Source organism: Manis pentadactyla, chromosome 4, assembly GCF_030020395.1.
Source record: "Manis pentadactyla isolate mManPen7 chromosome 4, mManPen7.hap1, whole genome shotgun sequence".
Classification (NCBI taxonomy): Eukaryota; Metazoa; Chordata; class Mammalia; order Pholidota; family Manidae; genus Manis; species Manis pentadactyla.
In genome coordinates, this window is record NC_080022.1 from 53,131,493 (window position 1) to 53,158,485 (window position 26,993).

At 36.2% G+C, this 26,993-nt stretch overlaps 1 protein-coding gene across 2 annotated transcripts in view; it reads left to right on the top strand.

The window, feature by feature from the left end:
- UBE2U (ubiquitin conjugating enzyme E2 U) overlaps positions 1 to 26,094 on the top strand; it is a 49,986-nt gene extending 23,892 nt beyond the window's left edge. The window contains exons 6-8 of one of the 2 annotated variants that reach the window (XM_036911148.2): positions 6,033 to 6,078; positions 18,732 to 18,820; positions 26,051 to 26,094. In XM_036911148.2, the coding sequence (XP_036767043.1) occupies positions 6,033 to 6,078; positions 18,732 to 18,820; positions 26,051 to 26,094 (179 nt within the window). Of the gene's footprint in view, positions 1 to 6,032; positions 6,079 to 18,731; positions 18,821 to 26,050 lie in introns of those variants that run through there. The other variant, XR_008997028.1, reaches the window with a different exon arrangement.
- The last annotated feature ends 899 nt before the right edge of the window (positions 26,095 to 26,993 follow it).

The window sequence follows — 26,993 nt, forward strand, 5'->3', positions numbered from 1 at the left end:
TAGGGTAAATTCCTAGGAGTGCAATTCCTGCGTCAAATGGTAGGTCTGTTTTGAGCATTTTGATATACCTCCATACTGCTTTCCACAATGGTTGAACTAACTTACATTCCCACCAGCAGTGTAGGAGGGTTCCCCTTTCTCCACAGCCTCGCCAACATTTGTTGTTGTTTGTCTTTTGGATGGCAGCCATCCTTACTGGTGTGAGGTGATACCTCATTGTAGTTTTAATTTGCATTTCTCTGATAATTAGCGATGTGGAGCATCTTTTCATGTGTCTGTTGGCCATCTGTATTTCTTTTTTGGAGAACTGTCTGTTCAGTTCCTCTGCCCATTTTTTAATTGGGTTATTTGTTTTTTGTTTGTTGCGGCATGTGAGCTCTTTATATATTCTGGACGTCAAGCCTTTATCGGATGTGTCATTTTCAAATATATTCTCCCATACTGTAGGGTTCCTTTTTGTTCTATTGGTGGTGTCTTTTGCTGTACAGAAGCTTTTCAGCTTAATATAGTCCCACTTGTTCATTTTTGCTGTTGTTTTCCTTGCCCGGGGAGATATGCTCAAAAAGAGGTCACTCATGTTTATGTCTAAGAGGTTTTTGCCTATGTTTTTTTCCAAGAGTTTAATGGTTTCATGACTTACAGGCAGGTCTTTGATCCATTTGGAGTTTACTTTTGTATATGGGGTTAGACAATGGTCCAGTTTCATTCTCCTACATGTAGCTGTCCAGTTTTGCCAGCACCATCTGTTGAAGAGACTGTCATTTCGCCATTGTATGTCCATGGCTCCTTTATCAAATATTAATTGACCATATATGTCTGGGTTAATGTCTGGATTGTCTAGTCTGTTCCATTGGTCTTTGGCTCTGCTCTTGTGCCAGTACCAAATTGTCTTGATTACTATGGCTTTGTAGTAGAGCTTGAAGTTGGGGAGTGAGATCCCCTCTACTTTATTCTTCTTTCTCAGGATTGCTTTGGCTATTCGGGGTCTTTGGTGTTTCCATATGAATTTTTGAATTATTTGTTCCAGTTCATTGAAGAATGTTGCTGGTAGTTTCATAGGGATTGCATCAAATCTGTATATTGCTTTGGGCAGGATGGCCATTTTGACGATATTAATTCTTCCTTGCCATGAGCATGGGATGAGTTTCCATCTGTTAGTGTCCCGTTTAATTTCTCTTAAGAGTGACTTGTAGTTTTCAGAGTATAAGTCTTTCACTTCCTTGGTTAGGTTTATTCCTAGGTATTTTATTTTTTGATGCAATTGTGAATGGAGTTGTTTTCCTGATTTCTCTTTCTGTTGGTTCATTGTTAGTGTATAGGAAAGCCACAGATTTCTGTGTGTTGATTTTGTATCCTGCAGCTTTGCTGTATTCCGATATCAGTTCTAGTAGTTTTGGGGTGGAGTCTTTAGGGTTTTTTATGTACAGTATCATGTCATCTGCAAATAGTGACAGTTTAACTTCTTCTTTACCAATCTGGATTCCTTGTATTTCTTTGTTTTGTCTGATTGCCGTGGCTAGGACCTCCAGTACTATGTTAAATAACAGTGGAGAGAGTGGGCATCCCTGTCTAGTTCCCGATCTCAGAGGAAAAGCTTTCAGCTTCTCGCTGTTCAATATAATGTTGGCTGTGGGTTTATCATAGATGGCCTTTATTATGTTGAGGTACTTGCCCTCTATTCCCATTTTGCTGAGAGTTTTTATCATGAATGGATGTTGAACTTTGTCAAATGCTTTTTCAGCATCTATGGAGATGATCATGTGGTTTTTGTCTTTCTTTTTGTTGATGTGGTGGATGATGTTGATGGACTTTCGAATGTTGTGCCATCCTTGCATCCCTGGGATGAATCCCACTTGGTCATGGTGTATGATCCTTTTGATGTATTTTTGAATTCGGTTTGCTAATATTTTATTGAGTATTTTTGCATCTACGTTCATCAGGGATATTGGTTGTTGAGAGTTTTTATCATGAATGGGTGTTGAATTTTGTCAAATGCTTTTTCAGCATCTATGGAAATGATTATGTGGTTTTTGTTCTTTTTTTGATGTGATGGATGATGTTGATGGATTTTCAAATGTTGTACCATCCTTGCCTCCCTGGAATAAATCTTACTTGATCATGATGGATGATCTTTTTGATGTAGTTTTGAATTCAGTTTGCTAATATTTTTTTGAGTGTTTTTGCTTCTGTGTTCATCAGAGATATTGGTCTGTAATTTTCTTTTTTTGTGGTGTCTTTGCCTGGTTTTGGTATTAGAGTGATGCTGGCCTCGTAGAATGATTTTGGGAGTATTCCCTCCTCTTCTAGTTTTTGGAAAACTTTAAGGAGGATGGGTATTTGGTTTTCACTAAATGTTTCATAAAATTCAGCAGTGAAACCATCTGGTACAGGCCTTTTGTTCTTAGGTAGTGTTTTGATTACCAGTTCAATTTCCTTGCTGGTAATTCATCTATTCAGATTTTCTGTTTCTTTCTGGGTCAGGCTTGAAAGGTTGTATTTTTCTAGAAAGTACATTTCTTCTAGATTATCTAGTTTGTTAGCATATAATTTTTCATAGTATTCTCTCATAATTCTTTTTATTTCTGTGGTGTCCATAGTGATTTTTCCTTTTTCATTTCTGATTCTGTTCTTGTGTGTAGACTCTCTTTTTGTTTTTGATAAGTCCTGCTAGGGGGTTATCTATTTTCTTTATTTTCTCAAAGAACCAGCTTCTGCTTTCATTGATTCTTTCAATTGTTTTATTCTTCTCGATTTTATTTCTGCTCTTATCTTTATTATGTCCCTCCTTCTACTGACTTTGGGCCTCATTTGTTCTTCTTTTTCTAGTTTCACTAATTGTGAGATTAGACTGTTCATATGGGATTGGTCTCTTTTCCTCAGGTAGGCCTGTATTGCAATATACTTCCCTCTTAGCATGGCCTTTGCTGCATCCCACTGATTTTGTAGTGTTGAATTATTGTTGTCACTTGTCTCCATGTATTGCTTGATCCCTGTTTTTATTTGGTCATTGATTCATTGATTATTTAGGAGCATGTTGTGAAGCCTCCATGTGTTTGTGGGATTTTTCATTTTCTTTGTGTAATTAATTTCTAGTTTCATACCTTTGTGGTCTGATAAGCTGGTTGGTACAATTTCAGTCTTTTTAAATTTACTGAGGCTCTTTTTGTGGCCTAGTATATGATCGTGTTCTTGAAAATGTTCCATGTGCACTTGAGAAGTATGTATATCCTGTTGCTTTTAGATGGAATTTACTCAGATATTTTAATTATCTAAATGTGTGGGCTCTACTAATCTGATCCTCTAATTTTTACAAAATTCTTTTCTCTATTATCCATTTCTTTATTTTTTGTTGTATATTCTGGATGATTTCCATTAAAGTATCTTTCTATTTTTCCCCCTGTTTATTTTTTTTGGTTGGTATTTCTCATGTTACTGACTTTACTCAAGTGTGTAAGTTATCTTTATCCATTGATGGACATATAAAGAATGGTAATTAATCATTAAAGAGATTGGAAATATTTATATACAGACTGAACTTTTATTGATTTATTCCCTGATTTCAGTCCCTTGCCACACTCTTGTTCTTCTTTGTGCATAGTACCATATGGTCCTGAGTAGCTCTGACTCAGTTTCTACTGAGATTAAACATCTCCCCTCCTGCCTGGGCAGTGGTGACTTCTGGTTGTACTTGGTGCTGGTATTTGTTTTATACCCCCCATCTTTCAGAAGTATCTGGTACCTCCAGCTCCTGAACTGTTTTTCAAGTTCTGGAGTGTAAATCTGCTTGATTTGTTGGGTATCTCTCACAGTTTAGTCGGCCTTCAAAATCCTATAGGCAACAGTGACTGTAAAGGGGTATGTGGGGCAGACTTGATAATAGGGGGAGTCTAGTAACCATAATGTTGTTCAAGTAATTGTACATTAATGATATAAAAAAAATCCTATAGCCTACTAAGACTGTTACCACTTAACATCTTTCTTTTTGAAAATTTTTCTGTGGTTTTATAGCTTATTTTAATTCCTTTATTACTTTATTTCTATGCCTTGAGGTTTTATACCCTGTTTTTATTCCTTTATTACTATTTTATTGAGCCTTTGGAAAAAGTACACATAAAGCCATATATTCAATCTTCCAAGTAAACCAGAATCCTTTCATATTTTTCTTCATTTTGTTTTGTTTTGTTTGTAGATCCCACAAATGAGCATAGTCATATGGCATTTGTCTCTTTCCTGGCTTATTTCACTTAGCATAATACTCTCTAGGTCCATCCATGTTGTCACAAATGGCAGGATTTCTTTCTTTTTTATGACTGAATAATATTCCATTGTGTATATATATGTAACACCTCTTCTTTATCCATTCATCTATTGATGGACACTTTGGTGGCTTCCATATCTTGGCTATTGTAAATAATGTGGCATTAAACATAGAGATGTATATATCTTTTCAGAACAGGGATTTTGTTTTCTTTGAGTAAATTCTTAGAAGTGAAATTACCAGGTTATATGGTATTTCTATTTTTAGCTTTTTGAGGACCCTCCATACTACTTTCCATAGTGGTGCACCAGCTTATATTCCCACCAACAGTGTAGGAGGGTTCCCATTTCTCCACATCCTCACCAACCTTTGTTATTTCTTGTGTTTTGAATAATAGCCATTCTAACTGGTGTGAGGTGATATCTCATTATGGTTTTGATTCGCATTTCCCTGATGATTGACAATATGGAGCACTTTTCATATGCCTGTTGACCATCTGTATTTCTTCTCTGGAAAAATGTCTGCTCAGGTCCTCCACCCATTTTTAAAATCAGGTTATTGGTTTTTATGGTGTTGATTTGTATGAGTTCTTTATGTATTTGGGATGCTATCTCCTTATCAGATAAATCATTCATGAATATATTCTCCCATACTGTAACATGGGGGAATATTTTTTGTTTTGTTGATAGTGTCCTTTGCTGTACAGAAGTGTTTTAGTTTGATGTAGTCCCACTTGTTAATTTTTATTTTGTTTCCTCAGCCTAGGGAGTTGTGTCCAGAAAAAAATTGCTTATGTTTATGTTCAAGAGATTTTTGTCTATAGTTTCTTCTAAGAGTTTTATGGTTTCATGTCCTATATTTCTTTAATCTATTTCAAGTTTACTTTTGTGTATGGAGTTACACAGTAATCCAGTTTCATTCTTTTGCATGCAGCTGGCCAGTTTTCCCAACACCAGTTATTAAAGACTGTCTTTCCTCCATTGTATATTCATGGTTCCTTTATCACATATTAATTGACCATACATGCATGAGTCTGTATCTGGGCTCTCTATTCTGTTCCATTGATCTTTGTGTCTGTTCTTGTGCCAGTATCATACTCTTTTGATTACAGTAGAATTTGAAGTCAGGGAATCATAATCCCCCCAGCTTTGTTCTTCTTCCTCAGGATTGCTTTGGCTATTCAGGGTCTTTTGTGGTTCCATATGAATTTTAGGATTATTTTCTCAAGTTCATTGAAAAATGCTATTGGTATTTTGATAAGGACTGCATTGAATCTGTAAATTGTTTTGGGCAGTATGACCATTTTGACAATATTAGTTCTTCATATCTGTGAGCATGGGATAGATTTCCATTTATTTGTGTCTTCTTTAATTTCTCTCTAGAGTGTCTTATAATTTTCATAGTACTGGTCTTTTGCCTCCTTGGTTAGGTTTATTCCTAGGTATTTTATTCTTTTTGATGCAATTGTAAATGGAATTGTTTTCCTGGTTTCTCTTTCTGCTAGTTTGTTGTTAGTATATAAGAATACAACATATTTCTGTGTATTAATTTTTGTATCCTGCAACTTTGCTGAATCCAGTTATTAGTTCTAATAGTTTTTTGGTGGAATCTTTAAAGTTTTGTATATATAGTATCATGCCATCTACAAATAGTGACAGTTTAATTTCTTCCTTACCAACTGAATGCCTTTTATCTCCTATATTGTCTTATTGCCATGGCTAGGACTTCCACTACGATGTTGAATAAAAGTGGTCTTTCACATTTTTCTTTACAGTGAAAGGTGACTCTCAGTTACTTAAAGACACAGACAAATTTACCAGGTAAGTTTTTCTTCATACAATTCTATGTCAATTTATTTACTAAAAAAACTATTGATTTAAACTATTTGTATTTTCTATGATAAATGAATTTTCATTATTTAACTTAGCAAAGGAAGTAGATATGTTTTCCACTTACAATATCTTCTTAAAAATGTTTTCAGGAGAATGTAGAAAATTATTTAATTTTTTCTACACTGTTAAATTAAAATGGAATACAACTATATAAACTTGCCTATTCTTTAATTTTTATTGTTGAAAAGGAAAATATCTATTGTCAACATACTGAACACAAACTATTGTAGATTACAAATATACAAGCAATTTAGAATAGAAGGTTCTAGAAGAAAATGTTCAGAGTTAAGAACTGATGCCATCATACCTTTTGAGTGACAGCCTGATAAAGTGGCATCAATTCAGCCTTGAACACCTGAATGAGGTATAGATCAATATTCTTATATATGGTTCTGCAGCATTTAGTTTCTTCAGCATTTCCACCAGCCTTCATTTGGTAGTGAATCAGTTGTAGTAAATAGCCAATGAACTAGTGTTGAAATAATACTTACTTCAACTCAGATTTCCTTGATTGGCCCTGTATAAAAGAAGAGTAGAATTAGGTAACTTAAGTGGCTTCTGTTTGTGAAAGTATTGGAAACATACAGGAAGATAAGCATAATACGTTCACCACATTGTATATACATTCAGGAGAGAACATTGCTGCCACTTCAACTTGTCAATGTAAAAAGAAGCAGCTGACCATCCTGGCATAAAATAGACACATGGTAAATAGTTGTTGAATGAATAAACACGATTTTATCACCTATAGCATATCACAACATTTTTTTCTATCTGTGATTTACTTATTTTCAATGCATAAGGATACAGTGCCAGCACTTACAAATAAGAAAGTAAGAGCAAACAAAAAGAAGCCGGTGGTTCCGGCTTCCACTGAACCAAAACAAGGACTAATGAAGACAGAATCAGGTCTCATTTGTAGTATTCGTCTAGTGCTAGCATGAAATCTCTAGAGAAATATGAAGGACTGGACTGAAGCAACACAGTGTAGATTTCCATGATACTCTATACTCCTAATATATACGAGGCTACAATTTGTTATGTTATCTGTGGATTCTAATGTTTATCCCTGATACGTTTGTTATAGGATAAAGCTCAGCTGTGTCTAGCTTTTAGTTTTTACAAAGAGCATCCACAATGAGGTCTTTCAGGCATTATTCAAAGAGAGATGTTGCTTTTAGCATTGTCAGTGTGGTACCATATGAGCCAGAAGAACTAACTTGGCTATAGAAATAGATTTCAGAGGTATAGCCAGGCAGTTGAAACCCTGTTTCCAAAAGACATAACAGAACTTAGGCCTATTCTAGTCAACTGGATGGAATATATATAGTCAGGGAGTCCAGTTAATGTTCAGTAAGTGAAGGCGATTTAAGCTTGTGCTTGTTGTCTGTTTGCACATGGGTTGTAGGGTACCACTCAACAAGATCTGGAGCAGCCTATGGGAGAACAGCTACTTATGCATTTATTTAAAATGCATCCACTGAGCGTATGCTCTTTACCAAGCCCTGTGCTCCATTGCTGGTGATACACACCTTCTCATTATGTGATCTCTTATCTCATGAGATTTATACACTAGGATTAGAAGCTCTCCTCTGAAGAGGACACAGTGCAGGGAGTATGCCTAACTGTCAGTCCCATAGGACCACATAGGGAGCATCTGCTACCAGAGGATGTAATTGGGAGGTCACAGGGAATAAACAAAGATTATGGCTAAGGGGGAGTGCGAAGATCAGATGGAATCTCATTTAAAATGAGTCATATTGAGCAGAAACTTCTTTTCCTGTAGCTTTTATTTTGTTAGGCCTCTTTTAGAGGCCTTCACTTTTTCACTAAACCATCTATCACTGGTACCCCATCACCTGTTAAATTTAATCTAATATTTTATTGGGCCATGCCTGTTAACTGTTGTATTAATTAATACTTGTAATAAATGCTATTGTAGAGATAAGATCAAGATGTTGAGGGAGCATAAAGGAAGAAATCTATTACTAAAGCTTGGAGTGTGTGGGGTGGGGGCAGCACATTATATAAAGGCCAATTTCCAGGAGGAAGTGATGCCTGGGATTAATCTAAAGGTAACCTATGGGTGAGAGGAGAAGGACATTTTAGGCAGGGGGGATATAGCACATTCAAAAGCATAGAGATATGACAGGGCTTATTTCCCAAAGCCTGAACCAAGGGAAGGGATTATGACATCCAGAATTAAAAAGTAAAAATGAATCCAAATGCCGGAGGTAACCAAAGTGTATCAGGAACTGAGATATAAAATTAAAGAGGGTAAGGGAAAAGGGGATTTGGTTGCTAGATAATCAAGAAAAGAAGAGGAGAATGAGCTAAAAGATCAAAATGCTAAATATGCTTGTGGGAGTGGCTAAATTATTTTAAAAGACATGGACAGGACAAAACTGGAAGGATGTAGACAGAAAAGAGCATAACATTTGTATTACATACTAAAGTTCTAAAACAAGCACACACCTTTGACACAGCAGTTTCACTTCTAGAAATTTATATTTCAGGATATAACTGAACAGGTGCATAAAGAAGATAGATTACAAGAATCTTAATCATAGAATTGCTTAAAATGAAAAATGGAAAATGGAAAGTCCAAAAAAATGAATTGATTAAATATATATTGGTTTAGCCATATAATGTCCAAAAAGTGTTTTGGACATTATTCTACAGACTTATACTTTATTAACATTAAAACTAAGTGAAGAGTGCTTTATGCAATATTACATGTGGCATTGTCTCTCTCTCTCTCTCTGTCTCTCTCTCACACACACACACACACACACACACACAAAGAAGCCATCTAGCCTCACAAGTGAAAGAAACCCAGTTCTTCCATTTCCTATCTGTGAGATTAAGCCAAGTGTATCTATATATCTCAGATACTTTTCCATTTCCTATCTGTGAGATTAAGCCAAGTGTTCTCTATATCTCAGTTGCTTTATATGCAAACTGGTAATAATAGTACCAATCTTACAGGGGAATTATGAATATTAAATGATTTAATACACATAATACACTTATAACAGTACCCAGTTCAGTGTTGGCTATTATTCGCTATTACTGGGCTTCTGGTTTCAAATGGTAATTTCAGCATTGACTGTTGTCCACCTCCCTGCACCATCCTGGAAATTATCTTTTTAATATTAAAAAAGAACAATAATGAATACTTAGCTGTGCTCCAAAGCAAGGATCTTCTCTGTGGACAAATGGACAAATAACAATAAAATGTTCCCAAGAGACTGAAATCAAAAGAGCACATTGAAGGCTCTGTCCCAGGACATGAGACAAGGTTGCATCAGGGGTCTCTGTGCCTGAAGGTGTTGAAGCTCAGAATGAAAAGACCTGAGACAACTGGCAGTGCAACTGTGATATGGCTGTGAGAGCACTGACCTTGTCCATACCCCCAAATTTCAGGGGGACCAGCCAGAAGCAATGATGGGGTCTGCCTCTGGCAGGAACAGTGAGTGTGCGTTGGCCTGGAAAGAATACATCAAACTGCTGACACCAAAATGTTGGCAGAGGCTGTTTTCTCAGTCAGATGGTCAGAACTAGGCATGACATTTGGTACTGAGCAGCAGAAGGAAAAAGGGGAAAACCCTGTCCTGGGGAGTAAAATTTGGCCCTTTGGTGCTTTGTCTGCACATGGAGTCCCTCATCAGACAGGCAGCAAGGTAACCATGTAGCAATGTGAGGATTCAGCAATATGACAGGAATTCAAAATTTAGGGTCTGGGGAATGACTATACTATAACGTTATTAAGAAGTGGCCCAAGAACCATTTTGAGAAAAACTTGGAGATGGTGTTATCTTGAAAAAAATCAAGAGCTGTGAAACTGAAAGAAGAAAAGGAGTCATAAAATTGGGAAAGATTGGTATCTTACAGGTTCACTGAGATTCTAGCAGAGGGAGTACGTGCTACACAGTTACCTAAATTGGACACCCTAAACTTGGGTAGGAGCACAGTATGTTAGAGGATCAGAAAGAAAGTCCCTGTAGCTGAAACAGAGCAAGCGGGCAAGAGGAAAGGGGTAGGAGACGAAGAGAAGTAGGCAGGGCTAGGTCACTTAGAGCTTTATGAACCAGGCAAACAGTTTAGATGGTATTAGCCTTGCAGTGGGAATTGGGACACAGCTGGGCAGCTTTAAAAGGGAAGAGACGTGATCAGATTTACATCTTAAAAGGACTACTTTAATTGTAGTGTGGGGAATGGATTGTGAAGGATCTAAGGTGGAAGCAAGAAGCGTTAATAAGTTCTTTCCATATGCCAGGGGAGAGATGATGCTTGTTTTGGTTAGTGTTGAGGGAACAGATGTGCAGAGGGAGAGAAGTGGGTAAAGTGGATGGATTCGAGGCTTGGTTTGATTGGATGTACTGTATGAGAAAGTGAATCAAAGAGCAATACTAGATTTTGGTTTGAACTAGATGAGAACTGCTGGCTTTTTTTTTTTTTTTTTTTTTTTTTGTCATTTACTGAGATGGTGGAGATGGGAAGAGAATACCACACATTAAAACTCACAATCCTGGTTACTGGTGAAAATGCCGTGTCACCAGAGCTCTCCTGCCCTGCTCTACACATTGTTGTGCCATTTGACATACCCACAGCCAGTTTGGAGCACAATTCAGCAGTTTCTTATAATGCCAAACATCCACCTGCCCTATAATCTAGTAATTCCACTCCTAAGTATTTACCTAAGAGAAATAAAAACATGTATTCACAAAAAGACTTGTACACAAATATTCACAGGAACTTTATTCATAATATCACAAATTGGAAATAACTGAAATGTCCATCAACAATGGAATGTATAAATTGTGTTATATTAATAAATCAAATATTCTCAGCATAAAAATGGGTGAACTTTGATATGTGCAACAACATGGAATAGTAATGCAGACATTATGTTGAGTGAGAAAAACCCAGAATAATAAAGGAATACATACTGTATGATACAATTTATATGAAGTTCTAGGACAGGCAAAACTAATCTATACTGATAGAAATCAGAACATTAACTGCCCAAAGTGTGAAGAGAGACTGACTAGGAAGGCGGCAGTAGGGAACTTTCTGGAGTAATGAAAATATATCTTGTTTGGGTTTCATGGTTATGAAGGTGTACACTTTTGTCAAAACTCATCAATCAGTACACTTAAAACCTGTGCATTTTATTGAATGTAAATTACACTTTAATAAAGTTAATTTTAACAGGTATTTGACTATCTTTAAGACTCTTTTATAAATCTAAAGTTATAGACATACATCAGGGATATTGTGGGTTCAGTTCCAGACCACCACAATAAAGCAAATATCACAATAAAGCGAGTCAAATGAAGTTTTTAGTTTCCCAGTACATATAAAACTTATGTTTGCACTACACTATAGTCTATTAGGTGTGCAATTAAATATATCTAAAAAAAACAATGTTACATTCCCTAATTTAAAAATCCTGTATTCATAAAAATGTGCTAACCATCATCTGATCTTTCAGCGAGTTGTAATGTTTGAGGGGTGAAGAGTCTTCCTTGATGTTGATGGCTGCTGACCAGGATGGTGGTTGCTGGAGGTTAGGGTGACTGTGGCAATTTTTAAAAATAAGACAATGAAGTTTGTTGCTTTGTGTGACTCTTCCTTCCATAAATGCTTTCTTTCTCTGTAGTGTGCAGTGCTGTTTGACACCATTTTACCCACCGTAGAACTTCCTTTGAAATTGGAGTTAATCCTCTCAAATGCTGCTACTGCTTTATGAACTAAGTTTATATAATATTCTAAGTCTTTGTTGTCATTTTAACAATCTTCACAGCATTTCCACACAAGGTAGTTTCCATCTCAAGAAACCACTTTCTTTGCTCAAACATAAGAAGCACCTCCTTATCCATTAAAGTCTGATTGTGAGATTGCAGCAATTCGGTCACACCTTCAAGCTCTGCTTCTAATTCTAGTTCTCTTGCTTTTTCCACCACACGTTCACTGACTTCCTCCACTGAAGTCTTGATTCCCTCAGTTATCCCTGAGGACTGGAGTCAACTTCTTCTACACTTCTGTTAATGCTGATATTTTGACCTCTTCCCATGAATCACAATGAATGCTCTTAATGGCATTTGAACAGTGAATCCTTTTCAGAAGCTTTTTAATTCACTTTGCACATATCCATCAGAGGAAATACTGTCTATGGTAGCTATAGCCTTATGAAATATATTTCTTAAATAATAAGACTTTAAAGTCAAAATTACTCCTTGATCTATGGACTACAGAATAGATGTTGTGTTACCTGACATAAAAACAATATGAATCTCCCTGTCCATCTCCATCAGAGCTCTTGGGTAACCAAGTGCATTGTCAATGAGCAGTAATTTTTGTAAAGAAATCTTTTTTTCCGTGCAGTAGGTTTTAACAGTGGGCTTAAAATATTCAATAAACCATGATGTAAACAGATGTGCTATCTCCTAGGCTTTATTCCTCCATTTATAGAGCTCAGGCAGACTAGATTTAGCATAATTCTTAAGGGCCCTAAGGATTTTTGGAATGGTAAGTGAACATTAGCTTCAACTTAAAATCGCCAGCTGCATTAGCCTCTAGCAGGAGAGTCAGCCTGTCCTTTGAAGCTCTGAAGCCAGGCATCAACTTCTCCTATCTACTTGTGAAAGTCCTAGATATTTTCCAATATAATGCTGCTTTGTCTACACTGAAAATCTGTTGTGTAGTGTAGCCACCTTCATTAATGATCTGAGCTAGATCTTCCGCTAGCCTCAAACTTTTCTTCTGCAGCTTCCTCACCTCTCTCAGCATCACAGAATTGAGAAGAGTTAGGGCTTTGCTTTAGATTAAATTTTGACTCAAGGGAATGTTGTGGCTGGTTTGATCTTCTATCCACACCACTAAAACTTTCTCCATATCAGCAATAAGGCTGTTTTCACTTTCTTATCATTCATGTGTTCACGGGCGCAGCACTTGTAATTTCCTTCAAGAACATTTCCTTTGCTTTCACAGCTTGGCTAACCGTTTGGCACAAGAGGCCTAGCTTTTGGCCTACCTCACCTTTTGATATTCCTTCCTCACTAAATCATTCCTGGCTTTTGATTAATGTGAGAGACGTGACTCTTCCTTTCACTTGGATACTTAGAGGCCAATGCAGGGTTATTAACTAGTCTAATTTCAATATTGTTGTATCTCTGGAAATAGGGAGGCCGGAGAAGAGGGAGAGAGACAGGGGAACAGGCAGTTGCTAGAGCAATCAGAGCACATACATTTATCAATTAAGTTCACTGTCATATGGGTGAAGTATGTGGTGTCCCAAAACAATTAAAATATTAACATCAAACATCACCAGAACAAATATAACAATAATGAAAAAGTTTCAAATATTTTAAGACTTACCAAAATGTGACAAAGAGACACAAAGTGAGCAAATGCTGTTGTAAAAATGGTACCAGTAGACTTGCTCAATGCCACAAACTTCAATTTGTAAAACTTCGACAAGGCTTTAATTCATAAAACCATAATGTCTGTGAAGTGCAATAAAATGAAGTGCAAGAAAATGAGGAATGCCTGTATTTCAAAATATTTAAAAATTTTGAAACTGATATTCAAATGTTTTCAGTGAATAGAGAAAATGGATGTATTTCCAAACTTCCAAACTCTGATTCTAAAATCTGAGATTATTACATGAAAGAAAATTCATAGGCCGATACCTTTTATAAACACAGATGCATAAATCCTAATCAAAATATTAGCAAATTGAATCCACTGACACATAAAAAGGGATAATACACTCATGACTAACTGGATTTTATTTGAAGAAAGTCAAGTTGGGTTAAAATTTGAAAATCAATCACTGTAACTCACCAAGTTAACCAAATAAAGGAAAAAACTATGAAATTATCTCAGTGAATCCGGAAAATGTATTTGCTAAAAGGAATCACTTATTTGTGATAAAAATTCTCAGAAAACTAGGAATAGAAGAGAATTTCCTTTTTCCAATGAAGGGAATTTACAAAAATCCAACAGCCAACCTCACATTTAAATGTGGAATGTTAAATGCTTTTCTCCTAGTTTAGTAACACCACTTCTATTCCACATTGTACTAGTGGTCCTAGCCGGGGCCATGGGACCAGGAACAGAAACAGAAATTATAAAGTTTGGAAAGGATGAAGGAAACTATCTTTATTCACAGGTGACAGATTTTATGCCTAGTAAAATCCAAATGATATACAAAGCTTGAAAAGTAATAACTAAGTTTAGCAAGGTAGATACACAATGAGTATTTAAAAAGTCAACTATATTTTTGTATAGCAATCAATACATAGTGAAATTTTAAAAATAACATTACAACAGCATCAAAATGTAATAAAAGATGAATAAGACATTTATACTGAGAACCACAAAATGTATCTGGGGGAAATTGTAAAAGAGCATATACAAGGTTTGTGACATGGGAAAGATTCAATATTATTACGATGTCACTTCTTCGCAACCTCATCTATAGATTCAATTTAATCTCAATCAAAATCTCAGCAGTTGTTTTTTTTTTCTTGGAATTATCAAGGTGATACTAAAATGCATCTAGAAATTGAAAGGATTTAGGATAACAAGGTAATCTTTAAGAAGAATGAAGGGGACTGACACTCCTAGATATCAAGATGCACTAGGAAGTTTGAAGAAATTTCACTCTGATTGGATTTCATTAGGTCCAGTTCCTGCCCCTGAACTGGTTACATTGGTCAGACAGCCCTAAACCCACCAGGCCCTGACCTAGAGACAGGGGTGGGGTCATTCAGACCAAATGGCATGTACATGATGGAAGAATGGAATCGTTGTTGGGGAAGCAACCACAATGTACCCTGTGACAACCTCCATATGCAAAATAGTTTTTTATTGGACAGGAACCTTGATAAGTTAGAGTTTGGCTGGCACAGAGGACAAAAGATTCTCTCAGTAGAACTGCTTGCCCAGATAAAGAAGTGCAATGTTGTGGTATATGCAGGATCATCAAGTAGGTCCATGTGATGGGGCCTTGGCATGTGCAGATGAATGGTGGCAGAAATGGTTAGAAATGGCAAGATGATGAACCACATTTGGTTATTTGAAGTTGTTTAGATGCCATCCTATAAAATGAGATAACCAAATGGGGTTTTCAAGTGAGTGTGGTTTTCATAACCTGGAATAGGGAGAGATTGAGATAGAAAAACAAATCTCAATCATAATATAAATTAGCTGTAGGGATGAAAGTACAACATATAGTCAGTAGTTCTCTAACATCTTCCTATGTTGACAGATAGTAACTTCACTACTCTATGTGGGGTGAGCATTTCATAATGTAGATAACTGTTGAATCGCTATGTTGTATACTTGAAACCAATATAATACTGTGTATCAACTCTACATCAATATAAAATGTCTATAAAGACAATAAAATAATAAAAAAATGAAGAAAAACAATTAGGAAGCTGTCTAGAGTTTGAAAGAGAGAAATGATGGGGTACTTCTCTAAGGCAATTGAGAGGCCAGCTGACACTGAGTGCTAAGTGATGTCAAGCCCCTTAGTTGGCTCTTTCCTTGGATTTCATTGAATGCTCAAAAAAAACTGTTGCAGAAAGTTCTCTCTCTTATTTTGTAGATGAGGAAACAGGAGTGGAGAAGTTAGGTAATTTGCCCACAGTCACACATCGTAAGTAGCCAGAGTGTTTTAACCCAGGCCAGGTGATCCCAAAGCCTTTACCCTTAATCATGATATTACATGGTTAAATATCCAGAGATATGCAGGGATTTAATCATCAGGCTTTAGTTATGGCTGGGAAGTTGCATGAAATAGCACTATCATGACTCTCTTCTGCCCTTAATGATCCTCTTTGTTTCCTTCACTGACTCCTCTTAACTATGAATTGGTTTTTGCTTTTTCTTTTCTAAACACTTACTTACTTGGAGTTTGTTTTCCCTAGTGGCATCATCTATCAACCTTTATGTTGATTTGACCCAAATCTATTATTTCCAGCCTCCGTTTCTCAATCACACTCCTAAAGGTCATCACCTAAAACCCATGTTTAAAATGAAACTCATATTTTACTTCAGTTTCTTTAGATGCTTTCTATTAATAGCAAAACTAGCTGGTCTTCTGGGCTTGAGAAGAATATTTGACCCTCAGATTCCTTCACCTTTCACACCCTGTCAGGCAGCCATTCCAGCCAATTCTTCAGCAGTGTTGTAGCTTCACCTCCTCCCCTTCTCAGTCTCTGCTTGCACTGCAGCATTAGCTCCGGTGTCTCTTGCCTGAATTACTGCGTTTGCTTCTTAACTTGGTCCTCTGAATTTACTCTCTCATATAATCCACCTGTGTCTTGATGCCAGAAAAAAGCTTACACACTTATTTCACAATTTACTTGCCTTATTCTAGAACTTTTGACTGCTCTCTATCACCTAATAAATCAAGATTAGTGCATCATCTCTAACCCATTCTCTGCCTACATATGAGGACCTACACTGCCTGCTTTCACTTATTTTATCAAAATTCCAACTCCTGAAACTAGAGTTCTCCACTCTACTCAACTATCCTGTTACTATCAACTCTCTCCTCCACATCTTCTGCATGTCACATGCATACACCGTGCTCCTTCCTATCTGAGCTATTGCTAATACTGTTTGCCTAAAATGCCTCCTTCCTTTATTCCAGATCCATATCCCAAGTGACTTTTTCCCTAATGACTCCAAAACAAAGTTGTATCTCCCTTTTCCAACTTTTTCTCTTACTGCCTCTGTCAAAGCAGTATCTGTCATTTAATACCAAATATCTGTGTTAAATGATGTAATACTTTATTTTGTGAACATACAAAGCTATTCTGTTTACTAGTTTAGGTATATATTTTATTTTCCCAACTGGATAATAAGCTCTGATGTTCCATTTTAAATAAATCTTCTACTTTTTCATATTCATAATTCCAATGATAATACTCAATAAGTTCCTATTATTGGTTGAAACTATAAACACATGTATTTTTATACTGTACGTAGCCCTGTCAATATAGCAGTTTATCTGAATAATAGTAAAATAGTTACCCTTATTTTAAGGGGCCCTTTCCTTTACAAAATTGAAAATGCAAATATCTCCAAATGTTTAAGACATTCTGCTTTATACATTCAAACTACATACTAAAATTTTGCCTTCTAGGATAATATTTTTAATTATTCTGGGGGAAGAAAAGAAATCCCCTGAAGGCTAACAGTTTGAAATTGAACAGGGCACCGTTGGGAAGGGAGAGGGTCATGGGTCACCTTCAAACAGACAAAAAACAATGGAGACGATTGTGCCTAAAGATGGTGTATTTTTTTTCATGAGACAGTGTGTTGACAGTTTCCTTCCTCTTGGGTCATTGTTGTCTGCTAAATGATCTGTGACAGCAAACTGATCACAAGCTTTTTCATGCAGAAGATATAATGCAGCCTTTCATTTTGTTACCTCTGTTGCCAAATGCCGAAACATTTCCCTGGCAAATTAATGTTAGTTTAGTATATCATTTAGTGGCGCAAAGCACTGCATGTAGCTCTGGAAGCAATAATAGTAGTGATTAATTTATCTTCACCAAGTTTCAGATTTCTACTAGAGTGTGATTGCAAAAGTAATAACACATTTGAAAAACTTTAAAGTTAGCTTTAAAATTAGGTGTCTGTAATTATCATTTTCAAAAATGAATGCATTAACACATTTAGATATTGCCCCATTAGTTTCAAAATTGAGTCAAATGTTTACAATGCCTACAAGTTCCCTATAGAAAGTAATGCTAGTATACTTGTTCTAATGAAAAAGTTGTTTCTTCCTCCTAAGAGCAAGAAACTTAAAATGGCAGACAGACCAAAGTCTTTTCCATTTGATGTTCAAGCATCTGAGCCAGTTAACTGGGTGATTTCACATGTCTGAAAAATATCGCAAAGTAATGATCTGCTTGTAGAGTTCTGAGAATCTCTGTGTTCAAGAAGTTGGTAGGAATGGAAATTGGAGATGCAGTTAAGAGACTGTTGCATAGGTCCTGTTCACAACTTTATAACAATCTTTGTTCTCCCATTAAGACCTAGGAATATTAGCATAGGGAAGGAAAGTTTAGCTGGGAATATCAGATGGGTTTTTTGCCCTCTCTGAAAATGACCAAACTCCGTGTAAAAATTAAGCTAATCTCAATTCTGGTGTTTTATTTTTCCTCATAATAAAAAGGAGATAAAGGTAATTTTACTGAAATTTGGCATATAAATTTAAGAAAATTATTGATTGTAGAAAGAGAAAATGTACAGGTATGATGCTTCCCTTAAAGTTCTTTTTTGATGTTAGTCATGAAAGGCAGATATCTAAAACCTACATTTTTCTTTTTATAATGGACACAGGTGCAGACTTACATTTATTATTGAAGAATGATTTGGGCAGATTTTCTTTTTGTGATTGGTATGTATTAGTGGAATGATTTAGAAATTGCAAGTCAGTTTAATGTCTTGTAACAAGATATTGTTATCTGAAACAGTCCACTCTGATAAAAAGAATTTTATAAAGCAAATTTGGAAACTACTCATTGTCTGATTTTAATTTACATTTTCAGATCAATTAAAGCTGTCTCATTTCATGATTACTACAAGACATGGTCTGGAATAGCCACATCAAAAGCCACAGAATATTACAGAAGTCCATGTAAGGTGATCTAGCTTTATCCCATGTCCTTTTGATATATATTAATCTCTGAATTAATATCAGCTTGTCTTGCTTTCAATGATTAATTGACATATATTTGCAATTTGAGGGTGATAAACTTCTTTGTTGGCTCTATATGTTAATCATTCAACAACTATTAATATAGTTCCTCTTTTGTATAGAGCCCTCGACTGAAGTCTGATTAAAAGCCAGAAGGAAAGAGAGGCAATTATAGGAATATAAGGCAAAGTTCTCAGTCTTAAGAGGTTTAATTTACTCCCTCCAACCAAAAAGAATCTTTCAGAGCAAGAGGAAATTTTTTGATTCTAAACACAGTTATCATCAAAGGCAGAGAAAACATTAAGTAGAAAGATAATAAGAAAACATATGAATGGATGCCTTTCAGTCTATCAGTCTACAGAAAAATCATCCATTGCCATCATATATTAGGAACGAAAACAGCAGAAGGAGAGAGTAGGACAACTTTCTAATGAAACCTTTAGAATACTATTTCACTATTTGGATCAAAGTAGACTATCCAGTCTTCACTCACTTGCTGAAATATGACTTTGCTTCAGCCATCCTACCAAAATGCTACGTTTTTACATTACCAGTGACTTCCTGATTCCCAGGTTCGGGTATTACATTTTCGTCTTTATTTTCCTTGCATTCTCATCAGCTATGCTTTCCTTGAGTTAGGTGACACCATCCATCCACGGTTTTCCTCCTTCCTTCCTAAGTGCTCCTCTCCCTCATTCCTTAGCAAAACCTCTCTTCATTCACTTCTTCATTCATGTTTCTTAGAGAGCTCATCCACTGCCTTGATTTTCATTAACCTACCTGCCAGTAATTCCTAAAGCCTCATCTCTCCACCTTTAGCCAGGCCCTCTTCTGAATTTGTACGCGTATTTACAGCTGTGCACTGGACACCTCACCCACATGTGTGACGGGCATCTCACACTTAAGATGGCCCAAAGTGAAGTCATTATCTTGCCCCAAAACCTATCTTCCCTCCTTTATTACCTCTGCTGGTTAGTGGTAGATCACTGTTATTGCATTTACTTGCCTAAACCAGAATCATAGACATTTCTTAGACCTCTTCATCTCCTTCATTAAGCCTCGTAGGTTTTATCACCTACTTTATAAATGTTTCCCCTCACTCACCCCATGACTACTGCCTTAATCTGTGGTCTCATCAAATTTCATCTCATCATTGTGATAATCTTGTAATAGGTCTCGATAAAGCAAAAAATCACAAAAAAGAGTTTCTAGTTTTAAGGCACAAATTAGGGCAGAAGTAGTACTAAGCTTAACAAATATAAAAAAAATAAGTTACATCAACAACTTCTAAAAAAATGACATGTTCTTTCAGGATGTTGGTTATTAATTATTATAGGATTACACATTACTTTTCTCATAAATTAGTTAAGAAAAATTATTCCAGATGTTTTAAAAAACACAGCCTCTTATAACTCTATCGGTGTAAGTACTTTTATTATTTTTGATACCAGAGTACATCAATGTTTACTTCATTTCAAAGGGCATTGCTCAGTCAATTCAGGAAACACATCACAAGTACATTCTGCGTGTGAGGCAGTGAGGAGGTCGGATGGGTTCCAGAAGGCAATAACCCTCAGCACAAACCACGTCGAGAGGCAGCTGGCACACTCCAGGGAGCTCTAGGCACACTCAGCATCCGCTCCTTCAACCAGGAAATGAACCGACTGGCATAGAACGGTGCTTTTTGGAATAATGTGCAAATACATAGAGGCACTTGTAAACTTCAAATGGCTAGAAAAAAATTAATAATAGAAGTATATGCCAAAACTTAAGGAAATTTGGAAATGATTGTCTTGCAGTAAGAACAATTAAAAATGGGAGAAAATAATATAACACTACTGACTGCAGTTTCTTCTTCCAAAGAGTTGACATGAAAATGTTTGATTTGGTTCTTGTTTCTACCTCGTCACTAACCTAGTATGTAATCCATCCCTCCTTGGGAAGGCAATAGCTGGTAATGGCTGCCTCAAGTCAGGAAGAAAATCTGAGACTTGGATTCTGGGCCTTGGTGCAAGATTTCACAATCGCCCTGACTCTTATTCCCCCAGAGATTTATTATAAGAATGTTCCAAGAGCTTTCCTTCAATAATAACCAGCACTTAATTTAAGAAATTAAATGTAAACCTTACATGTGCTGCTGGCCATTTTGCCTTTAGATAATTCATCTGGATTAGATCCAATACTATCTTTTTTTAAGAGTCTAATTTCCTGGCAATAATAAAGATGAAGCTTTTTAGATTATAGAATGCTGCTTCAATGACTCAGAAATAAAAGGGAAACTTCTAATAACTTCATTTTCTACAGTTCATTCTTATCACTGGAAATATTATTAAATTCTTGTGCATATTTTAAGTGCTTTTTATTTTATGAATAGTGATGAGCAGTTATATTTTGATTTGGGATATTAACTCTTTTCCATATTTTTGTGTCACAGATCTATCCATAGTCATGTGTGCCATGACAACAGCAAGTTTAATCTTGTATAATACAGTTTACAGAGTATACTTTGTACTATGTTTTTTAAGCATCCCAATCTTATCATTCTTTCATTCATTTACCAACCAATATTTATTGAACATCTAATATATGCCATGCGTAGTGGTATATCAACCCTATGAGCTAGGTATTATTATTTTTTTATTAAAGATCACTGACAGACAATCTTATGTTGGCTTCAAATATGAAACACAGTGGTTCCACAGTTACCTATATTATTAAATCCTCACCCCCTCTAGTGCAGTCACTATCTACTACATAGTAAGATGTTCCAGAATCATTAACTGTATTCTCCATGCTGTACTACTGTCCCTGTGACCAACTTAAATTGTGATTGAGAATTATTGTGCCCTTTTATCCCTTTGCCCTCTCCCCCAACCTCCCCATCCCCTTCCTAGTCCCTTCTCAGTGTCTATAAATCTACTGCTGTTTTGTTCCTTCTGTTTTGCTTTGTTTTTATACTCCAGAAGTAAGTGAAATCATATGGTATTTGCCACCACACCTGGCTTACTTCACTGAGCATAATACCCTCTAGATGCATCCATTTTGTTGCAAACAGGAGGATTCCTTTTCTTTTTATTCCGTTTTCTTTTCTTTATCCATTCATCTATTGATTGACACTTAGGTTGCTTCCATATCTTGGCTATTGCAAATAGTGCAGCAGTAAACATAGGGGTTGCATATGTCTTTTCAAATCAGGGATTTTGTTTTCTTCAGGTAAATTCCTAGGAGTGGAATTACTTGGTCAAATGGTATTTCTATTTTTAGTTTTTTGAGGAACCTCCATATTGCTTTCCACAATGGTTGAACTAATTTACATTCCCACCCACAATGTAGGAAGGCTCCCCTTTCTCCTCATCCTAGCCAGCATTTGTTGTTCCTTGTCATTTGGACGTTAGCCATCCTAACAGGTGTGGGTGATATCTCACTGTGGTTTTAATTTACATTTCCCTGATGATTCGTGATGTGGAGCATCTTTTCATGTACCTGTTGGCCATTTGAATTTCTTCTTTGGCAAAGTGTCTGTTCAGGTCCTCTGCCCATTTCTTAATCGGTTATTTGTTTTTTGGGTGCTGAGGTGTATGAGTTCTTTATATATTTTGGATGTTAACTCCTTGTCATATTAGTGCATTATTATTACTATTACTCTTTTTTTACAGATAAGGAAATCAAGAACAAGAGAAGCTAAGTAAGGTCACACATAAAAGAGGTTATATCATATATTTGTAAACAATATAAATTCCGGAACCAGATTGTTGAGGTTTAATCCTTGCTCTCCCATTTACTAGTTGTGTGACTTTGGGTAAGTTTCTTATCCTCTCTGTGCCCCAGTTCCCTCACCTGTAAAATGAGAATAATCACAGCACATACCTCATAGGGTTGAAACACTTAAAACAGTGCCTAGCACATAGTGAGTGCTCAATAAGTATGGCTATTATTAATTAGAACAGATAGGTTGTGCCCAGGAACTTGAACCAGATCCTCTGACTCCATCCTTGTTGCTCTTCCTACCTTACTACACTGCCTCCATCACATGATATAAAGTTGTTATATCAGTATAGCCTGAGATTTAAATTCGAACTCTGAAGTATGCGCCATACATTTTTCAATAATTATATTTATGAGTGCCTAATCATAGGTAATCATATGGGAACATGTACTGATGAGCCACTATTCTCTGTCCATCACTAGAGAATGGCAAATAAAAGTCTGGCAGAGAACTCACCAGTACATATGGTTGTGGGCAGCAGCACCTTAATGATAGAATATGATCCCCATAAGGAAATGTTTATGTTAGAGGAAAAGAACTCCTTCAGACCAGTGTACCCTGTAATACTGAGCGGAGGCTCCCTGAAGTTTGTTTGCTGTCATCAAGACAGCCCAACACCCTGAAGCAGCATGTGGATGCTTGCTTTTGCCCCAGGAAACTCATTCTTTGAGTCATAGAGCCAGTGAAAATGCATTTGGACACAAGAGGCAGAATCACCTAATTCTAATGCAGAGGTTCTCAGTCTTGACTGCTCGTTAGAACCACCAGAGGAGCTTATAAATTTTCCCATCTAAAGGGCATACTCCCAGACTAATTACATCAAGATCTCTGGGAGCAGGACCTGGCGGTAGTAGTTTTTAAAGCTCCCCAAGTGATTACAATGTGCAACCAAGGTTGGAAAGACCTAGCGGGAGAGCATGATGTCAGACTTTAGAAACTCCTTAGCCCCATAGCTTTGCCACATAGTTTAGTGAATTTAGGTTATTCATTTAACTCTTTGTAGCACGTTTTTCACATCTTTTCATTGACAAAAACAATCTACTCTATTTTAAGTCACTCTATGGTTAGTATGATATAATCTGTGTAAAAATAAAACATGCTAAAGAAAGTTGGTGCTATTCTCTTTCTTTGAATATGACATTCCTAACAGGGGAAAAATAATTTGCAGAAAAATTATATAGGTGTTGGACAAGAGATGTGTCATGGAAAGAATAGAATAAAAGCAATGCCCAGCAAGGCACAGGAAGAAGGCAAGGAAGCACAACTCTATTATGGAGGCAATAGAGGGTGATTTTCTACCACAGACAACAAAACTGCCTCAAAGGCAAGATATGGTACTGAAGGGGAATTTCAACTTCCAGAACTTCTGACAAAAATGTCACTCGTCCTCTCCTTTTGTTTACTCTTACTTCTGCGCTCTCTCTCCCAGCCTCACCCTTATTTCCCTCCAGTTGGCTAGACAGTTGGCTGTGTGTTGGAGACAGGAAGATAATTATTATGATAATCTGTTTGAAGAGTTGTGATCAGATGATAGGAGACAGATGAGTGAAAAAATTAGAGGGATAAAATATGAAGTGTTAAAAGTTTGCACAAATACTGTGACGTTTTTCATCTCTTAGATATTAGAGAAAGCAATGAAGAAAATGAGTCAATGATGTAAAATAAATGGGAATATTTAGGAAAGATGACCATGCCATTTGGAGTTTCATAATATATAGGGAAGAGACTGCCATATATAGTCAAATAAAAAATGTAGGAAAGGCCATTTCAAAAAAATGAAGGAAGTTATGAATTATCCTTGAATAGAAACCTTAAATAAATTTTAAATTTTGTCTAAGTTGTAATAAATGGTCCCACTCAGAAGACATTACTCAACCTTTCTATATCTGTTCATCTGTAAAGTGGGTATTTTCATGATAATTGCTGCCAAGTGCCAAGTATGTAGTAAGAACTTTATTAATATTAGTTATTACAATCATCTAAAGGAAATAATGAGATCTCATTAAGAGCTTTGAAAGTCTCAGATGTGCTTCCTTAATGAAAGGGAGGAGTATAAGCCTAAGTACCAATAAAAAGAATATTAGTAAAGCCTATAGGAACATAAATGTATGTGTACTTGTGTATATTTGAAGGAAGAAAAGAAATTAAGGGATGGATAAGAACATTGCAGGAGAAAATCAGGTAATGCCAGTAGAAGAAAACAACTATTCAGTTTAAACGTTTTTGCTTTTGAGGATGAATTTCATAAAGCTAGAAGTGGTTAATTAATCATTGTTAAGAAGGAAGCTCTAGATAAGGGCAAGACTACTGCAGAGTACATCTAGTTGGTTAAATAGTTAAGTACTGTAAACCCAGGACAGTATAAGGAACAGGGAGATGATATAAAGAAATGATAGGTGGATATTTGTATATAGATGATAGAAAGATAGATGTTAGGGTATATGTATGTGTATAAAATTTCAATAAATTTCATGTGAATTTGATTACAGGCATAAGGCTTATAATTAATCATAAACATATGAGCCAGTGGTGTAATGTGATTTCCAGAAAATACTAACGGAGATCTGAGCTGAATTGATAGAAGTGTAGCACACAAATTGAAGGAAATAGTAACCCACTTACACTTTTGCTATTCAGATGAAATCAAGATCCTGAGCCAGTTCTGGATGCAAATCTTGATAGGAACATTGACAAAGTTCACCACCAGGATAATGAGAATGGTTAGGCTTCTAGAAAGTCACGTCTTAAGGAAAAGTTGAAGCAACTGAGGCTGCCTTGAGAGTTATCTTCAAGTATTAGAAAGGTCCCCTCCCATGGGGAAGGGATGAACTTAGTATTGCTCCAGAGGTCAGAACTAGAACCAGCAGAAACTCAGCACTCAGATTAAAGCGGGACATTGTGCCCTTACTGTCTGTCAACGAAGCAGGCAGTCTTCCAACGACGAAGAAGAGAGTTTTCTTCTGTTGGCAAGGGATTCATTTAGAGGCCGGATGGTCGTCTGTTGCAGATTCTTGTTTTGTGAAAGATCAAAATCTGTAATGTTCCTTCCAACTCCAGGATTTTATTTTGCCACTTGAAGTGCCAAATTAGAATTTTGTTAATCTGTGGTGTCTGTAGTTTCTATATGGCTTCTTTTAACACTGTCTTCATTACTGTAAGTGATATATAAACAAATGTCATTATAATGAAAAGTTTCAAAGTCACAATCTACTTACTTCAAACAATATTACAAAGTTCAAGTAAAAGGAAAACATTTGGGAAGTGCTTGAGCATTGTAATATGACTTGGACTATACAGTGTACATCATTACCACATATCAATTTAATGAGAAATGAATTATTTTAAACTTTGAGCTACTATTAAAGAACGTATGCATAGTTTATTTTTTAATGCTCTAATTTCAGTGCTGGAAGTTCAAAATTTCACTGGAGAATATTATCATAAATAGAAGAAAATTGAACTAAAAATTCCTAAAAAATGGAATTTAAAGTAAGTAATTTTAAGTGTCTAAAATATATTATCCTATTAACTTGAAACATCTATCATCCCACTTTCTACTATTTAACTGAGCCATCAGAAGAAACCCTTTGGAAATTACTTATATGCCCTTTTCTAAACATAAGAACAAGAATAGGAAATATCATTTTTACCTTTCATATGAACCTAAAGAGGAAACAGCTTAGCTACTGTTAACCTTAAATATGAGACAGTTATTTTACCAACAAAAATAGGTTTATTCAGGAATCATCAGAGAACTACAATTTGGGGCATGCAAGTTGTGGTAAAACCACAGGGGAATCCAACAGAGAGGAACATTATTTTATGGAGAAGAAGAAGGACATTGGGAGGGTTGTTTTGAATAATAGTCCCTTGGAGAAAAACAAGAGTTCAGAATGATGATGGTTTCTCATTGGCTCAGTAGCTGGAGTAGCAGATTTGTTGTAGGAGGTGAAATGTACATCTTTTCCTCTTGGGGTCTGTAACTGGCAAGTCTTCCTGGAATCGAAATTGAGTGGCATGTCTCCCCCTTCCGGCCTCCCAACTCCATTTTAGTGAGATTGCCCCTTATGAATTTTCACATTACCACTTTTGATCAAGATCTTTCTCCAAAAGCATTACTGATCAAGATTCAGGTTTTCTTAATCCAGTGGCCTTTTGTCTCTTGGTGCCAGGAAAGACCTTTCCTGGGTGTCATGTCCCACACTGGAGGGAAATTGTACAGACTGGAAACCTGCTGAGGTCACATTTGAGTAACCCATTTGAGAACTCTCAGGCATTTCCCATCTATAGTCCGTATTTGTCAAGATTATAAGCACTGGAAATCATCTCCTTATTGGGTACATTGTT